An 18,828-nucleotide genomic window follows, 5' to 3' on the forward strand; every position below is an offset into this window, starting at 1 on the left:
CTCTAAGCTGCCCTGCCATAGCCCTATTTGTCTCTCTCTCTATTTAACCAAAATATCTGTCTATCTATTTGTTTGTTGGCAAGCTCCCCCGGGGCTGATACCTCGGACCAACGAGCATGTCATAGGGGAGTTGACATCAAACCACCCCCTTGTAGGGGATCCCGCGGTCGTGTCTACAGTGCGTTTCCGCTGACATCGTAACTCAGACATGCTATAATCAGCCTTAACCATACATTCCAAGAAAGGGTGCGATAATTTTACGTCATAAATCCCTGACTTTCTTTCATACTTCATTTGGTTTTCATATTTCATTTGTTTTGTGCAAGTCATGCTCTGAGACACTACACTTTATTGCTTGGTAAGGGAAAGCGACAGACAGGGAAGACAAAGAGATTAGAGCAAAAAGGCAACAGAAAGCGACAGGCCGCAATTAGAGAAAGGAAAGATGAATAGGCTAGGGCAAGGTGGAAAGAAGTTGACCGAGAGTGACAGAATGCAAGAAGAACCAGTGCTGCAAGTAAGAGATCAAGACTCTAAGGAAGCTTTTATCTGTGATCCTCATCATAATTATGAATCAGACCCAGAATATGATATTGGCACTAGAGCAAAGGTATGTGAATACTGTGGTGGAAAAAAGAGCCACCTAAATGTGTTGTGCAAATGATAAAGTGCAATTGTCACCCCTAAGTGAGCCAGCAGACCCACTGAATGTTGTTCTTATGGAAATAACAACAAAATCAAAACCCTTCTTGAAAAACATCAGAAAATTAAATAGCTGAGCAGGATCACCAAGAAATCTCTTTATTTTGTCTCAAGAAGGAAGAACTTCAGACGTGGTCCAGCATGAAATATTTAATATTTCAACAAACACTGAAAATGCAGACAGTGAGACTGAAAATGTAGAGAGTGATACTGTAGATGTTGCCTTTGTCAGTGATGATGAAATATTCAGAGTATTAACAAACATTGACAAAATAGGTGTAGTTGTAAATTTTGATCCTGACAATTTTGAGAGTGACACTGAGGATGTAGAGAATGATTAATAGAAATTATACAGTAAAACTTGAAAATCTAATTAAACTAGACTCAAGCCAAGTAAAGCGAATGAAAGTCAATTCATTGTGAAAATTATTATTTTTTGTCAAATACTGTTTCTGAATATAATAATTTTGTGTGAATTTAGGTATTTGAGTTTCATATTTGTGGGATTAAAATTGTTAATTAAGATAATTGGTGAAAGAAGGTAATCAAGTGAATTGTTGAATGAAATCTGTTGAATATTCAGTTCATATGTCCATAGGGTAATTATCTCAGCTTATTGCTTTATAAAAAGATTTTCTTTATCTTATTTTTGAAATCTTATTTTTACTTTACATCCCTTTATTGGACGAAGGACGGGTAGCCCAGCTTAATAGACAATAAAAGTTAGCAAATAAATGAAGACTCATCAGCTACTCACCAATCACCAACTGCTTCTCTTCTGCTGATGCCACTATTTTACAGGGATGTTAACTAAACTATTTTACAAATAGTCGTTTGGTAGTACAGAACTTGAGTATTCCTGGAAAAAAAATGTTGTCAAAGCTTTTCTTCTTGCACTCATCAGGACAATTCGCAAGAAGACCAAATGTAGAGGGAACAACAATTTATCCTGCATGAGAAGAGAGTGCTGATTGGTTGGCACGTGCCAGTCATCAGTTAACTGGTGCATTCTCCATGGCAACAGCTCTACCAATCCGAGTCGAGTTGCCAACCAATCAGCACTCTCTTCTCATGCAGGATAAATTGTTGTTCCCTTTACATTTGGTCTTCTTGCGAATTGTCCTGATGAGTGCAAGATGAAAAGCTTCAACAACATCTTTTTTCAGCAATACTAAAATATTTTACTTAACTCTTATTATCTAAAAATCTTAGATTTTACTGAAAAATTCAGAACATTTTAGTGCTACTATCCCTTGCTATTTAATTATAACTTTATCCTCTAGCTCTGATTACTTGATTGAGCACTGATTGTAATTATATGATAACGTACAGGTATCCCCCATTTAAAGTGTGTTTGAATAGCTTGTTTTCATTTTAGCACGGTTTATAAATCAGGGAAATTCACTGAATCGAGCTGCCTCTGTTTTCGTTTTAGCGCAGTTACTACACATGTGCCAATTCCCTCTCCCGACCCTCCCGCTCATCGCCTCCCTCCCGACCCTCCCCCACGCCGCCTCTCTCTCCCGACCCTCCTGCTTGCCACTTCCCTCTTCCAACCCTCCCTCTCGCCGCCTCCCTCCCGCTTGCCGCTTCCCTCTTCCAGCCCTCCCTCTCTGTTCCCCTCTCCGGAACTCTTTTTGCTTCCTGCTTGTCGCCGCCCCTCTCCCAAGCCCTCGCTCTGAGCTTGGGCTCAGGGGAGGCGTGATGAGAGGGAGGGAGCGAAAGGGATGGGGAGTGGGATGGAGTGAGAACAGGGTGGGTGGCGGGAAGCGATGAGTGCAAGGGTTGGGAGAGGGATGCGGCAAGCGGGAGGGTCGGGAGAGGGCAAGCAATCACAAGGGCACTGAATACAACCACTGGAACAGTTCTCTCAATCTTAGCCAGTTCTTAATCCATTTTCTTTTCCTTTTTCTAACCCAAGTGAACATTTTGTCTCTGTTCTTAAATGAAATCAGCCTTGTGACCTGGTTTGAAAAAGACAATACTGGAGAGGTGGGGTGAGCTGACAAATTATGCACATTTTTATTTGTCAGCAAACAGTCTCTAAGGCTACAACTGTTAGAGCAAAGCCTAAACACTTTAACCTTAGGTTATGCAGACTGTCATCTGGATTGAACTGGCACAGCTGGAATCTGCTCGTTAATTGGTACTTTTAAAGACCCTGGGTTTTGTAGCTTAATTTTCTCCCCACACTTCCCAAAGATTGCTGACTTGTACTGGAATACAGCTCCAGCAGCAAAATCTGCTCTCCAGTACCTTGTTCAAATGGTTCCCCTTCATCTGTGAGTCTCAACAGTGAGTATGGATTGGCAACTCAACCCTGGAAGCTATCACAACTGAGCTTGATCCTGCCTTCACCCAATGTCTACACATTCACACTTCACTGGGTTGTGATTAAAAATGGGAACCCTGCCTGATTATTCCAATTATTTCTCTCACCCATCTTTCCCATAATGGAATGGTGCTGGAACCAGTTGTGGTACTGCAGATGCCGCTGTGGGTGAGGTCAGCGAAACTCAACACAAACTAGGGAATTACTTTGGTACCATCTTTGGTTGCATGGCTCAATTCCACATTCAGTAGTACATCAAGCACTGAGCCATCAATAGCTTCTGAAGATTTGCTTAAACACTGCACACAGAGAAATGGCATTGCTTAAATACAACACCATTGTCAACAACATTCTCAAAGTCAGCTTTATGACAACATCAAACAAAAGCACTTACTCTCGTCATCCATAGGTGTCAGCAGATCATATATTATTACACCTCAGATTTGCTTCCTATATGAGCAAGAGTGTCTTGAACTGTAAAGCAGGAATTTGACCTGTGTTACCCATTGTAGAGAACGAGATGATGTAAGAGAATTGGAGGCCACTAAATATGAATGATTAATCCTTAGTTTTGCTGTCATCCATTGCTTACATTTGACATAGTTTAGAATGATTTGAATGGCCTTTCCGTCAACATCCTTCACAGCTGGGGAGGGGATGTGTGTGAATTATTTCTAGTAATGTTTGTAAAGACAAGCTTTATCAGAGCAACAAAAAGGGATACTGTCTCTATTTGCCTTATTTTGTTTAAAGAAGACAGTTGAGCTACGTTCAGCTCAGGAGCTTCATGGTAAGAAAGTATCTCGGGTCGCTTGCAGGACACCTTTGAAACAAATCCAACGTTCACAGTTCTTAGCCAAGTATCCTAGATTGCTAGGTCAAGAAGAATAATTTTAGTCATTTACATCCTGAGTGAGCTGAGGAGAAATTTGGATTTTGTTTTGCTTTTAGGTGAAAAGCCATATCAGTGCAGCCAATGTAGCATGCGATTTATCCAGAAGTACCTACTGCAGAGACATGAGAAGATACACACTGGTAAGTGAAATACCAGGAGCTTGTGCTGGTGACACGAGATAAACATAGTCTGTGAAACTCCTTAAAGAGACATTATCCCTTTTGTTGACCTAAAAAAAACCGAAAGCATAAGTATTAAAGCATTCAAAACCGTACGCAGTATTTGTGTTATCTGCTCCTTGTTCGTGAACACAAGGTGTAAGGAGAAGCGGCATATATTGGTTGGCCAATCTGCAGCAGATTTTAAATAAGGTCTCAGTTGTTCTCTCTTCAGATCTCAGTTCTTGCAAAATACCAGGTTATTTGGAACCCTTCGAGCAATGAAGGTGCATTCACCTTTCAAACATGCGCCTCTTCTCTGTCTCACAAGATTCACAAAGTGTATTTTCTGCACAGGTGTATTCTGACATGGATTTGGGGAAATGTAAAGGACTAAAAATCTTGATATTCATTGAACATATCAAAAAAAAATCAAAACATCTTGCATTTTGATTTTAGTGCAGAATTGTTCTTGTAACCATCAAAGGCTTTGATAACTTCACGTTATTTTTGTCACAGACACCAGGCATATCTCTAGATATTCTGTCAAAGTTCATTATTACTGAAAATAGCATACAGCTTACTAAATGTGATTGCTGAAGAGATACCATTTACAGAGTTTTAATTTGCAGCCTGGGTAAGCGAAGAAAGAGGGATACTGTCTCTTTAGTTTCCTATCCTAACCACAAACTGTTCTATTGCCCGTTTCCAAATATGACATACTAAAATGAAGGCAATTGAATAAGAACAGTATCTGTTAACCATAATATACTTGACAGTGTAATAGCCCCGTAACACTCACTGTGACAGTATAATAACCCCTGTGATACACACTGTGACAGTATATTAATCCCCCCCCGCCACCAACCCCTGGACTCTCACCGTGGCGGTGTATTACCACCACCACCACCACCCCCCCCCACCCCCCCCGGACCCTCATTGTGACAGTGCAATACCCCCGGGACCCTCGCTGCGACAGAGTAATACCCCCTGGGACTCTCACTGTGACAGTGTAATACCCCCCCAGGACCCTCACTGTGACAGTGTAATACCCCCGGGACCCTCACTGTGACAGTGTAATACCCCCGGGACTCTCACTGTGACAGTGCAATACCCCCCGGGACCCTCACTGTGACAGTGCAATACCCCCCCCAGGACCCTCAGTGACAGTGCAAAACCCTCCTAGGACCCTCACTGTGACAGTGCAAAACCCTCCTAGGACCCTCACTGTGACAGTGCAATACCCTCCTAGGACCCTCACTGTGACAGTGTAATACCCCCGGGACCCTCGCTGCGACAGAGTAATACCCCCTGGGACTCTCACTGTGACAGTGTAATACCCCCCCAGGACCCTCACTGTGACAGTGCCATACCCTCCTAGGACCCTCACTGTGACAGTGTAATACCCCCGGGACCCTCACTGTGACAGAGTAATACCCCCCCGGGACTCTCACTGTGACAGTGTAATACCCCCCCAGGACCCTCACTGTGACAGTGTAATACCTCCCGGGACCCTCACTGTGACAGTGTAATACTCTCTGGGACCCTCACTGCGACAGTGTAATACCCTCCTAGGACCCTATCTGTTACAGTGTAATACCTCCTGGGACTCTCACTGTGACAGTATAATAACCCCCCACCCCCCGGACCCTCACTGTGACAGTGTAATACCCTCCTAGGACCCTCACTGTGACAGTGTAATACCCCCGGGACCATCACTGCGACAGAGTAATACCCCCTGGGACTCTCACTGTGACAGTGTAATACCCCCCGGACTCTCACTGCGACAGTGTAATACCCCCCCAGGACCCTCACTGTGACAGTGTAATACTCTCTGGGACCCTAACTGTGACAGTATAATACCCCCCGGGACCCTCACTGCGACAGTGTAATACCCTCCTAGGACCCTATCTGTGACAGTGTAATACCCCCGGGACCCTCACTGTGACAGTATAATACCCCCTGGGACTATCACTGTGACAGTGTAATACCCCCGGGACCCTCACTGTGACCGTCATACCCCCCGGGACCCTCACTGTGTCAGTGTAATACCCCCGGGACCCTCACTGTGACAGTGTAATACCCCCGGGACCCTCACTGTGACAGTGTAATACCCCCGGGATCCTCACTGTGACAGTGTAATACCCTCTGGCCCTCACTGTGACAGTGTAATACCCTCCTAGGACCCTCACTGTGACAGTGTAATACCCCCTGGGACCCTCACTGTGACAGTGTAATACCCTCCTAGGACCCTCACTGTGACAGTGCAATACCCTCCTAGGACCCTCACTGTGACAGTGCAATACCCTCCTAGGACACTCACTGTGACAGTGTAATACCCCCGGGACCCTAACTGTGAAAGTGTAATAGGCCCCCCGAGATCCTCACGTTGATGATGTATTACCCCCTCTCCCCCCCCAGGACCCTCACTGTGACAGTGTACTACCCCCGGGACCCTCACTGTGACAGTGTAAAACCCCCGGGACCCTCACTGTGACAGTGTAAAACCCCCGGGACCCTCACTGTGACAGTGTAATACCCCCGGGACCCTCACTGTGACAGTGCAATACCCCCCAGGACCCTCAGTGACAGTGCAATACCCTCCTAGGACCCTCACTGTGACAGTGCCATACCCTCCTAGGACCCTCACTGTGACAGTGTAATACCCCCGGGACCCTCACTGCGACAGTGTAATACCCCCGGGACCCTCACTGTGACAGAGCAATACCCCCCAGGACCCTCACTGTGACAGTGTAATACCCCCGGGACCCTCACTGTGACAGTGTAATAGCCCCGGGACCCTCACTGTGGCAGTGTCATACCCCGCGGGACCCTCACTATGACAGTGTAATACCCCCGGGACCCTCACTGTGGCAGTGTAATAGCCCCGGGACCCTCACTGTGGCAGTGTAATAGCCCCGGGACCCTCACTGTGGCAGTGTAATACCCCCGGGACCCTCACTGTGACAGTGTAATAGCCCCGGGACCCTCACTGTGGCAGTGTCATACCCCCCGGGACCCTCACTGTGGCAGTGTCATACCCCCTGGGACTTTCACTGTGACAATGTCATACCCCCGGGACCCTCACTGTGACAGAGCAATACCCCCCAGGACTCTCACTGTGACAGTGTAATACCTCCCGGGACCCTCACTGTGACAGTGTAATACCCTCCTAGGACCCTATTTGTGACAGTGTAATACCCCCTGGGACTCTCACTGTGACAGTATAATACACCCCCCCCCCCCCCCCACCCCCGGACTCTCACTGTGACAGTGTCATACCCCCCCGGGACCCTCACTGTGACTGTCATACCCGCCGGGATCCTCACTGTGACAGTGTAATAGCCCCGGGACCCTCACTGTGACAGTGTAATACCCCCGGGACCCTCACTGCGACAGAGTAATACCCCCCGGGACTCTCACTGTGACAGTGTAATACCCCCGGGACCCTCACTGTGACAGAGCAATACCCCCCAGGACCCTCACTGTGACAGTGTCATACCCCCCGGGACCCTCACTGTGGCAGTGTAATAGCCCCGGGACCCTCACTGTGGCAGTGTCATACCCCCCGGGACCCTCACTGTGACAGTGTCATACCCCCGGGACCCTCACTGTGACACTGTAATATCCTCCTAGGACCCTCACTGTGACAGTGTAATACCCCCCGGGACCCTCACTGTGACAGTGCAATAACCCTCGGGACCTTCACTGTGACAGTGTAATACCCTCTGGGACCTTCACCGTGACAGTGTAACACCCTCCTAGGACCCTCACTGTTACAGTGTAATACCCTCTGGGACCCTCACTGTGACAGTGTAATACCCTCCTAGGACCCTCACTGTGACAGTGTAATACCCTCTGGGACCCTCGCTGTGACGGTGTAATACTGTCTGGGACCCTCTCTGCGACAGTGTAATACCCTCCTAAGACCCTATCTGTGACAGTGTAATACCCCCTGGGACTCTCACTGTGACAGTATAATACACCCCCCCCGCCACCCCCGGACTCTCACTGTGACAGTGTAATACCCTCCTAGGACCCTCACTGTGACAGTATAATAGCCCTTGGGACTATTACTGTGACAGTGTCATATCCCCCCGGGACCCTCACTGTGACTGTCATACCCGCCGGGATCCTCACTGTGACAGTGTAATAGCCCCGGGACCCTCACTGTGGCAGTGTCATACCCCCCGGGACCCTCACTGTGGCAGTGTCATACCCCCTGGGACTCTCGCTGTGACAGTGTCATACCCCCTGGGACTCTCACTGTGACAGTGTAATACCCCCGGGACCCTCACTGTGACACTGTAATACCCTCCTAGGACCCTCACTGTGACAGTGTAATACCTTCTGGGACCCTCACTGTGACAGAGTAATACCCTCTGGGACCCTCACTGTGACAGTGTAATACCCCCCGGGACCCTCACTGTGACAGTGCAATAACCCTCGGGACCTTCACTGTGACAGTGTAATACCCTCTGGGACCTTCACCGTGACAGTGTAACACCCTCCTAGGACCCTCACTGTTACAGTGTAATACCCCCCCGGGACCCTCACTGTGACAGTGTAATACCCCCGGGACCCTAACTGTGACAGTGTAATACCCCCCGGGACCCTCACTGTGACAGTGTAATACCCCCGGGACCCTCACTGTGACAGTGTAATACCCCCGGGACCCTCACTGTGACAGTGTAATACCCCCGGGACCCTCACTGTGACAGTGTAATACCCCCGGGACCCTCACTGTGACAGTGCAATATCGCCCGGCACCCTCACTGTGACAGTGCAATACCCCCCGGGACCCTCACTGTTACAGTGTAATACCCTCTGGGACCCTCACTGTGACAGTGTAATACCCTCCTAGGACCCTCACTGTGACAGTGTAATACCCTCTGGGACCCTCGCTGTGACAGTGTAATACCCCCCCGGGACCCTCACTGTGACAGTGCAATACCCCCCGGGACCTTCACTGTGACAGTGTAATAACCTCTGGGACCTTCACTGTGACAGTGTAATACCCTCCTAGGACCCTCACTGTGACAGTGTAATACCCCCCGGGACCCTCACTGTGACAGTGCAATACCCCCCGGGACCCTCACTGTGACAGTGCAATACCCCCCGGGACCCTCACTGTGACAGTGCAATATCGCCCTGGACCCTCACTGTGACAGTGCAATACCCCCCGGGACCCTCACTGTGACAGTGTCGTAGCCCCAGGGACTCTCACTGTGACAGTGTAATACCCCCGCCCCCGGACCCTCACTGTGACAGTGTAATACGCCCCGGGATCCTCACTGTGACAGTGTAATACTCTCTGGGACCCTCACTGTGACAGTGTAATACCCCCCGGGATCCTCACTGTGGCAGTGTAATACCCCCCGGGACCCTCACTGTGACAGTGTAATACCCCCGGGACCCTAACTGTGACAGTGTAATACCCCCCGGGACCCTCACTGTGACAGTGTAATACCCCCGGGACCCTCACTGTGACAGTGTAATACCCCCGGGACCCTCACTGTGACAGTGTAATACCCCCGGGACCCTCACTGTGACAGTGTAATACCCCCGGGACCCTCACTATGACAGTGTAATACCCCCGGGACCCTCACTGTGACAGTGTAATACCCCCGGGACCCTCACTGTGACAGTGCAATACCCCCCGGGACCCTCACTATTACAGTGTAATACCCTCTGGGACCCTCACTGTGACAGTGTAATACCCCCGGGACCCTCACTGTGACAGTGTAATACCCCCGGGACCCTCACTGTGACAGTGTAATACCCCCGGGACCCTCACTGTGACAGTGTAAATAAACCGTACGTTTGCAAGTTTGTCAAACAAGATGTTGCTTCCTGAAATCCGTGTTGGCTGCTTCTAGTATTTTTAAACAGGAATAGGCCATTTAGCCTCTGAAACCTGAGGGTTGAATGACATATTCCTGGTCCTCTGTTTCTCTTCATCTGCATATCTGAAAACATGACGTCAGATTCCATATGTACGCGATGATGCTCAGCACCACCTCTCTTGACCCTCTGCAACTGATTTGTCACTCTGCTTGTCTGACATCCGGTATTTGAAGAACTGAAATCAAAAACCGATTCGATCTCTGTCCCTGGCCACTGCCTGAGGCTGAATCAGATTGTTTGCAACCTTGGCGTTGGGTTTAATCCTGAGCTGAGGTTCTGACTCCATACCTTGATTGCATGGCCATTGTGATTTTGACTGAAACTTGGCTTCTCTCCTCCCCTCACGCTGATACCTCTGGAACCCCCAAAGATATAACCTTTGCCCCCTCCAATTGTTCATCTATATGCTACCCCTTTGCATGGGATCAGCTTCCACATGTACACTGACAACCCAGCTTTACCTCACCACTCCTGACTGCTCCACTCTTTGTTTGCTTATCTGATATCCAGTCTTGGGTGAGCTGCAGTTTTCTCCAAATACACTTTAGGAATATTGAAGCCATTGTCTTCAACCCCAAACTCTATTCCCCATGCACTGATTCCATCCCCACCTTGGCCATTATTTCAGGCTCAACCAGACCTCTTCGCCTCTTCATATTCATCCCCTCCTTTAAGGCTCTAGTTAAAATGTAGCCTCTTTGACCACGTTTCTGGTCACCCTTTCTAATATCTCCTCCATTGTCTCAGTGTCTATTTTTGTCCGATTATGTTGCTGTAAATGGCTTGGGATATTTTTCTATATTAAAGGTGCTATATAAATGCAAGTTGTCACATACAATATTTCACCAACTGTCACTATGCCCACTCATTGACACTAATACACAGGACTATGTGCCACTCACTTTTGAACTTTAACAGAATCCCTCACTTTTATAACAGAATCTCACAGCACTCACTTTGACTTCTCAAGAATTTTAGCATCAATATGACACTGCGTGGTGTAATTGGGTCGGGTTGCAGGGGGGATTGTGGTTGAGTTGGGCTGGGTTGGGTCGGAGGGATTATTCATGTAGTGGTTGGTCATGTCAGGTCTGGGGAGTGATTGGGGGAGTGGTTGGTTGTGGTGCTCAGTTGAGTTACGCTGGTTAATCTCTGAATTAGACCAGAGATTAAACTGTGTAACATTTCTAGGGTAAGTTTCCAGGTAAGCCCCACGTATCTGCCCCAAGTTTCTGACACTGAGCTCAGGATTGGAGACATTTGCCTAGTGTCCCAGGCAGTGCAAATTGCCCCATCAGAAGTTAAACTTCCTGGGAATTACAGCGCATGTTTGTGCACCAGGACTTCCTCAGGGTCCAGATGCGCAGCACAGACTTAAATCCAGACTTCACTCCTCTGGGCATCAGAAGCTTCGGGCCAATATTTCCTTATGTTGCCTCTAGTTCTATTGCCAGTCACCTTAAATCTGTGTCCTCGGGTTTCTGTCGCTTCTGTCACTGGAAACATTTTCTCCCTATTTATCCTATCAAACCCTTCATGATTTTGAACACTTCTGGCAAATATCCCTGTAACCTTCTCTCCTCTTAAGGAGAATAACCCCAAGCTCTCCACATAGCTTAAGTTCCTCATCACTGTACCCTCTCCGAGGCCTTGATATCCTTCCATGAGTGTGGTGCCCAGAATTGAGCACAATACTCTAGCTGAGGCCTAAGCAGTGTCTTATGAAGGTTTAACTTCCTTGCTTTTGTACTCTATTCCTTTTACACTTCAATATATCAGGACCTTCACTCCAACGATGTAATATCGCCGTCCGTATCAAAGTGGCACTCTTAAAATGTCACCATCTCAGTAGGATATGTGATACACTGTCACAATGATGCATCCAGTACAATGCACAGGATCAGACATTGCAATTTACAGGGATTCCTATTGTGGCATTGTAACATACCAGCCCCTAGGTGTGATGCTAATTGGTCAGACAACTCACTGTGTCACTGTAATTTATTAAGTTCTTAGAAATGGAAATGCACTTGGCCCTCATTGTTTCATTAATATACAGGTTTCCTCACTGTGTTAGTTCAATATACCAGGCCACTGAGTGTAATATACTGACACCTCCCTTTTAAACTGTACCATACCAAGCCAATCACTGTGATACTGGGGCACTTACTTTGACAGACATCTTCCTGACAAATCACTCTGACACTAATGTATCAGCCCCTCAATGTGATGCTAATATCCCAGGGCCCTCACTGTAACACTGTTAAGTGCTGGAACCCTCACTGTGACCCGATAATATGCATGAAATATTCACTGTGACACTGTAATTGTTGGCTGCTCAGTATGACGTTGTGATATGCCAAGGCATTCACTGAGACAATGTAATATACCCAGAATCTGGAGTTTTGATGCTTTCTTTAACGTCTAATTAGTGAGCTCTTAATGGTACGGTCTGTAACATCAGTGTATAACTGAGCCAGCTATACAGACCAAGAAGGTTCCAAGTTTGATCCTTGGTCTGTGCTCAGTTGGCTGATCTCAGCCAGCACAACATTTAAGAGCTACAATTGGCCTCAGTGCCCCGGGTTAGCAATTGGATAAATCAACCAAAGTTCCTGGCCATGATCTGCTGGAAAGCATCTGTATGTGAGGTTCAGGTGAGGAGTGCATTGGGCTCTGCTGCAATGGCCCATGTAAATGAATATTTTACCAGCAGTCACAGCCCAGGATCACCCATGAAGAATCGCTGCTCCAACAAAGTATTGAAAGGCACACACTGCCTTGGGGGTGGCACCCCAGCAAGAGGTTGCATGTCCAGTAAGGGGCGGAGAGACTTTGGCGGGGAAGAATTACTATTTTATCTGCTTCAGAGCTGGGCTGCATTCCCAGCCATTTACATGGATTAAAATACTCCAAGAGAAGTAAGCTAGGAGCAGAAATTCACAGCTTAAGTTAAAAGCTATTTTAGATCACAAGTTCTTGTACATTGTGAAAAAAAAAACAAGCATTAGAAGATTCTTTCTTTGATTTCACAGGTGAGAAGCCATTCCACTGTGATGAATGTGACATGAGGTTTATTCAGAAGTACCACATGGAACGACACAAACGGACACACAGTGGGGAGAAACCATACCAGTGTGAATACTGCCTACAGGTACTGTATTATAGGAGCAGCATTAATACTGACTACGATAACTATTACAGGAGCAACCCGAATACTGACTGCAACTGAGTGTATCACAAGAACAGTGTTAATACTGACTATAAGTTTTTGTATTGTAGGAACTAAATTAATACTTAGTACAAGTTTCTGTAATACAACTTTCTGTATTACAGGACCAATGTGAATACTGACTACAAGTGGCTACTATAGGAGCAGTGTTAATACTGATTACAAGGGACTCTTATTACAGGGATAGTGTTAATTGTTACGATCCCCATAGAGACGGATAACTTTTTAAAAGAGATGAGTTTCCCCAAAAGGCCATCAGAAATAAAACGGTAGACAAGATTTTGCTTTTTAAGATGTTTACTGTAACACAAACTAAAATTATCATAGATCAAACATTAATCAACAGGCAACTAATAAGTCAAACTAAAGAAAAGGCTCTTTCGCATTAACACAACAGAGATATGTCTTATGCAACAATTTTACTTTACAGCACTTTTCTGGTAGATAAGTAGCATGAAAGGAACTGTCCCAAAGTCAGTCTCAACTCTCCAGCAGAGGTTCACTTCTCCTCGCCACACCAGGTCAAAACGTCCAGTGTCCTTCAACAATCGTTCCTCTCTGCCCAAGTTTTGCCAGATAAGATTATCACCGGCAAGGCACACTTTGACCACTCCCTGTTCCTTGTATATTCAAGAACACAGTCTCTTCTGTTCCCTTCCTTTTGAACAAAAAGCAAACTCTTAAAAGCATCCTGTTTGGTCGTTAACACAAAACAGTTCTCCCTGCTTTTCCACAGCAGTAGCTTCTTTTTTCCTGCATCTCAAATGTAGCTACCCTTTTTCTGTCAGATACTGAAAAAGGTGTTAAAACTTCCACCCCACCTCAATGTGTTTCTATTTGAGTTTCTCTCCCCATGTCAACCAGATCACATGGACATTTCTGCAAACTGAGGCGTTTATCAGAAATTTGCCCCCCCCCCCCCCCCCCCCCGCCTTCCACCCCACCCCCCTTTTATTCAGAAGTTGTGTCCTACCTTAAGGTAAAGCACTTTAAAACATAATTGTCTCGTAAAGTTCAGCATTTGTGACATAACATTGACTACAAACACGCAGGAGCAGTATTAACATTGACTACAAGTGACTGAATTACAACAACAACAAATATTTACATATTACCCTTAACATAATGAACTTCCCAAGGTGATTCACAGAATCACAGTGCAGAAGAGGCCCTTCGGCCCATCGAGTCTGCACCAACACGTGAGAAACACCTGACCTACCTACCATCTACCAGCACTTGGCCCATAGCCTTGAATGTTATGATGTGCCAAGTGCTCATCCAGGTACTTTTTAAAGGATGTGAGGCAACCTGCCTCCACCACCCTCCCAGGCAGCGCATTCCAGACCGTCACCACCCTCTGGGTAAAAAAAGTTTTACCTCACATCCCCCCTAAGCCTCCTGCCCCTCACCTTGAATTTATGTCCCCTCGTGACTGACTCTTCAACAGCTGCTCCCTATCCACCCTGTCCATGCCCCTCATAATCTTGTACACCTCGATCAGGTCGCCCCTCAGTCTTCTCTGCTCCAACGAAAACAACCCAAGTCTATCCAACCTCTCTTCATAACTTAAATGTTTCATCCCAGGCAACATCCTGGTGAATCTCCTCTGCACCCCCTCCAGTGCAATCACATCCTTCCTATAATGTGGCGACCAGAACTGCACACAGTACTCCAGCTGTTGCCTCACCAAGTTTCTATACAACTCCAACATGACCTCCCTACTTTTGTAATCTATGCTTCGATTGATAAAGGCAAGTGTCCCATATGCCTTTATCTGGAGCATTGTAAAACAAAGTCTGACACTAAGCTACATACAGAGTTATTAAGTCAGATGATAAAAAGCTTGGTCAAAGTGGTAGGTTTTAAAGAGCCTCTAAAGAGGAAAGCAAGGTAGAGAGGCAGAGAGCTGTAGGAAGGGAATTCTAGAGCTTGGGATCTAGGCAACTGAAGGCACAGCTACCAGTGGTGGTGCAATTATAACTGGGAATTTACAAGAGGCCAGAATCAGAGGAGCACAGATACCTCAGAGGGTTGTGGGGCTGGAGGAGATTACAGAGATGTGGAGGGCCAGGGCCATGGAGGGATTTGAAAACAAGGATGAGAATTTTAAAATCAAACCATTGTTTGACTGGAATTGGTACTGAGGGAACACAGGGATGATAGGGGAATAGGACTTGCTGCAAGATAAGACATAGGCATCAGATTTTTGGATGACCTCAAGTTTACTGAGGATAGTATGTGGGAGTCCAGCCAGATGTGTGTTGGAATAGTCGAGTCTAGAGGTAACAAAGGCACGAATGAGGGTTTTAGCAGTGGATAAGCTGACGCAGGCAAAGTCGGGCAATATTACGGAGGTGGAAATAGGCAGCCTTAGTGATGGCACGAATATGAGTTCAGAAGCTCATCTCGGGATCAGATATGACATCGAGGTTGCAAACAGAGTGGCTTAATCTCAGACTGTTGCCAGGGAGAGAGGTGGAATTGGTAGTTAGGGAATGGAGTTTGGAGCAGGGACTGAAAACAATGGCTTTGGCCTTCCCAATATTTAATTGGAGGAAATTTCTGCTCAGCCTGTACTGGATGTCAGATAAGCAGCCTGATAATTTACTAACAGTGGGGGAGTTGAGAGAGGTAGGGGTGAGGTAGAGCTGGGTGTCATCAGTGTACATGTGAAAACTAACACTGTACTTTCGGATGGTGTCACTGAGGGGCAGCATGTAGATGAGAAATAGGAGGGGGCCAAGGATAGATCCTTGGGGGGACACCAGAGGTAACGGTGCAGGAGCAGGAAGCACTGTTAACATTGACTAAGCCTATTGTGAGCTTGGCTCAGTTGGTAATGCTCTCACCTTTTTCAGAAGATTGTGAGTTCAAGCCCATTTTTTGACCCAGGCTCATAAGCTGGCCTGCCACTTCAATGCACTACTGTGCACTACTGAGGGTGTGCTACGTTGTCATCGGTGCTGTTTTTCTGATGAGACGCTAAATGCCTGCTTTCTCAGGTGAACATAAAAAAATCCAATGGTGCTACTTGATGAAGGGCATGGATGTTCTCCCAATGCCATGGTAAACATTCCTCCCTCAGCCACCACACCTCCCCCCCCACCAACCCCCAACCCCCAAAAGCAGATTCATTGGTCAATTATCTCAGTAGGTGGTATATAAATCGAGGTTCCGTCATAATTGCAGCTACAATGAAAGTACTGCCACTATCTGTCCAGTTGCAGAGTGATGTGAATATTACCTATAGGCAATAACTACCATTCCAAATAATGTCTACAGGCCCTGTATTATTACAGCAATGTGAATACTACCTTTGAGGAGCAGTGTGAATGCTGCCTAAACATACTTCATTACAAGACCAATGGCAATCCTGCCCACAAACAATGAGCAATATGAGTACTGTCTGAAGCTACTAGGCTATAGTGCAGTATTCACTGTCTAAAGGTACTGTATTACACCAAGATGAAGTCTGTATTATAGGAGCATCCATCCTAGAGTAGCTCGGAATACTCTTGAATGATACTGTATTAGAATATCAAGATGAAAACTGCCTGAACAAACTGTATTGCAGGAAAATGTGAAAACTACCAAAATATAGTATTACATGCATTTTGAATATTACCTTCAGGTCCGGCATTACAGGAGCAATGCAAAGAGCACCTTCAGGTCCTGTATTACAGGAGCAATACAAATAGCACCCATAGGCCTTGTATTACACTACAGGCCCTGTATTACAGGAACAATGCAAATAGCACCCACAGGCCTTGTATTACACTACAGGTCCTGTATTACAGGAACAATGCAAATAGCACCCACAGGCCTTGTATTACACTACAGGTCCTGTGTTACAGGAGCAATTTAAAGAGTACCTTCAGGTCCTGTATTACAGGAACAATGCAAATAGCACCCACAGGCCTTGTATTACACTACAGGTCCTGTGTTACAGGAGCAATGTAAAGAGCACCTTCAGGTCCTGTATTACAGGAGCAATGCAAAAAGCACCCACAGGCCTTCTATTAAACTACAGGTCCTGTATTACAGGAGCTGTGTGAATACTGCCTACAGCTTCTCAAATTCAGAAGCGATACACATAATGTCAATAATTACAGGCGCGAAACAAGTATTGCCTTGCAGGCATTATATTACAGGAGTAAGCTGAATACTACCTTAACTACTGTATTAAAAGCGATGTGAATACTGCTCAAAGTCCTGTATTGCAGAAGTAATTAGAGTAATGCTGACAGATCTTACATTATAAATGGAATGCAATTAGTAGTCACATCACTACTAGATTAATGCAATTATGTGAAAAGTGCCTACACCACAAATATTTCTACAGGTCCTGCATTACAGACACACTATTACATTGTATTGTACCACTAATGTGCTTACTATCTAGGTGACAGCATTAGAAGTGTAATGTGAAAACTGCCTACTTAAGCTACCACAGGAGAAATGTGCAGATTGCCTCTAGGATCTGTATTACAGCAGCAATGCAAATACTGCCCATACATCCTTTATTACAGCAGCAATGCAATATTGCCCAAAGGTTCAGTATTACAGCTGCAATGCAACTATTGTCCAAAGGTCCTGTATTAAAGCAGCAATGCAAACATTACCCAAAGCTTTTGCATTACAGCAGCAGTCCAGATACTGCTTGAAGGTTCTGCATTACAGCAACAATGCAAGTTTTGTACAAAGGTTCTGTTTTACAGTAGCAATGCAAATGTTGCGGAAAGGTTCTGTATTACAGCAGCAATGCAAATATTGCCCAAAAGTATAATATTACAGTAGCAATGCAAATTTAATGCAAAGATATAGTATTGCAGCAACAGTGCAAATATTGCCAAAAGCTGCTGTATTACACCAGCAATGCAAATATTTCTGAAAGCTCCAATATTGCAGCATGAATACAAACATTGTCAAATGGTTCTGTCTTATAGCAGCAATGCAATTATTGCAGAATGGGTCTATATTGCAGCAGCAATGCAAATATTGCTCAAAGCTCCTGTATTGCAACATCAGTGCAAATATTGACCTAAGGTCCTGTATTGCAGTAGCAATGCAAACATTACCTAAATGTCCTGTATTACAGCAGCAGTGCAAATATTACCCAAAGGTCCTATATTGTAGCAGCTAATAATGTATTGCACAAACACACTATTATAGCAGCAATGCAAGTGTTGCCCAAAGGTGCTGTTTTGCAGCAACTATATGACTATTCGTGAAAGGTTCTGCAATACAGCAATAGTACAAGTATCAGCCAAAGATCCTACATTACAGCAGCAGTGCAAATATTCCCAATAGGTTTTATATTACAGCAGCAAAGCAAATAATGCCCAAAGCTCCTGTATTACAGCAGCAATGCAAGCATTACCCAAGGTTTCTGTTTTACAGCAGCGATGCAAATATTGCCAAAATGTTCGGCATTATAGCAGAAATGCAAATATTGCTGAAAGGACCTGTATTACAACACCAATGCAAACATTGCCCAAAGGTACAGTATTACAACAGCAATGCAAATACTGTCCAAGTGCCTGTATTACAGCAACAATGCAAATATTGCTGAAAGCTACTGTATTGCAACAGAAATGCATAT

General features: G+C 45.8%; 1 protein-coding gene across 6 annotated transcripts in view; it reads left to right on the top strand.

Moving 5' to 3' along the window:
- The window catches only part of LOC144672647 (zinc finger protein 148-like), a 156,876-nt gene that overhangs the window by 105,071 nt on the left and 32,977 nt on the right, over positions 1-18,828 (top strand). For 5 of the 6 annotated variants that reach the window (XM_078534513.1, XM_078534515.1, XM_078534514.1 and 2 more), the window contains 2 exons: positions 3,986-4,069; positions 13,030-13,148. In XM_078534513.1, the coding sequence (XP_078390639.1) occupies positions 3,986-4,069; positions 13,030-13,148 (203 nt within the window). The remainder of the gene's footprint in view (positions 1-3,985; positions 4,070-13,029; positions 13,149-18,828) is intronic. The other variant, XM_078534516.1, reaches the window with a different exon arrangement.

This window comes from Cetorhinus maximus, chromosome X (genome assembly GCF_964194155.1).
Source record: "Cetorhinus maximus chromosome X, sCetMax3.hap1.1, whole genome shotgun sequence".
NCBI classification, from domain to species: Eukaryota; Metazoa; Chordata; class Chondrichthyes; order Lamniformes; family Cetorhinidae; genus Cetorhinus; species Cetorhinus maximus.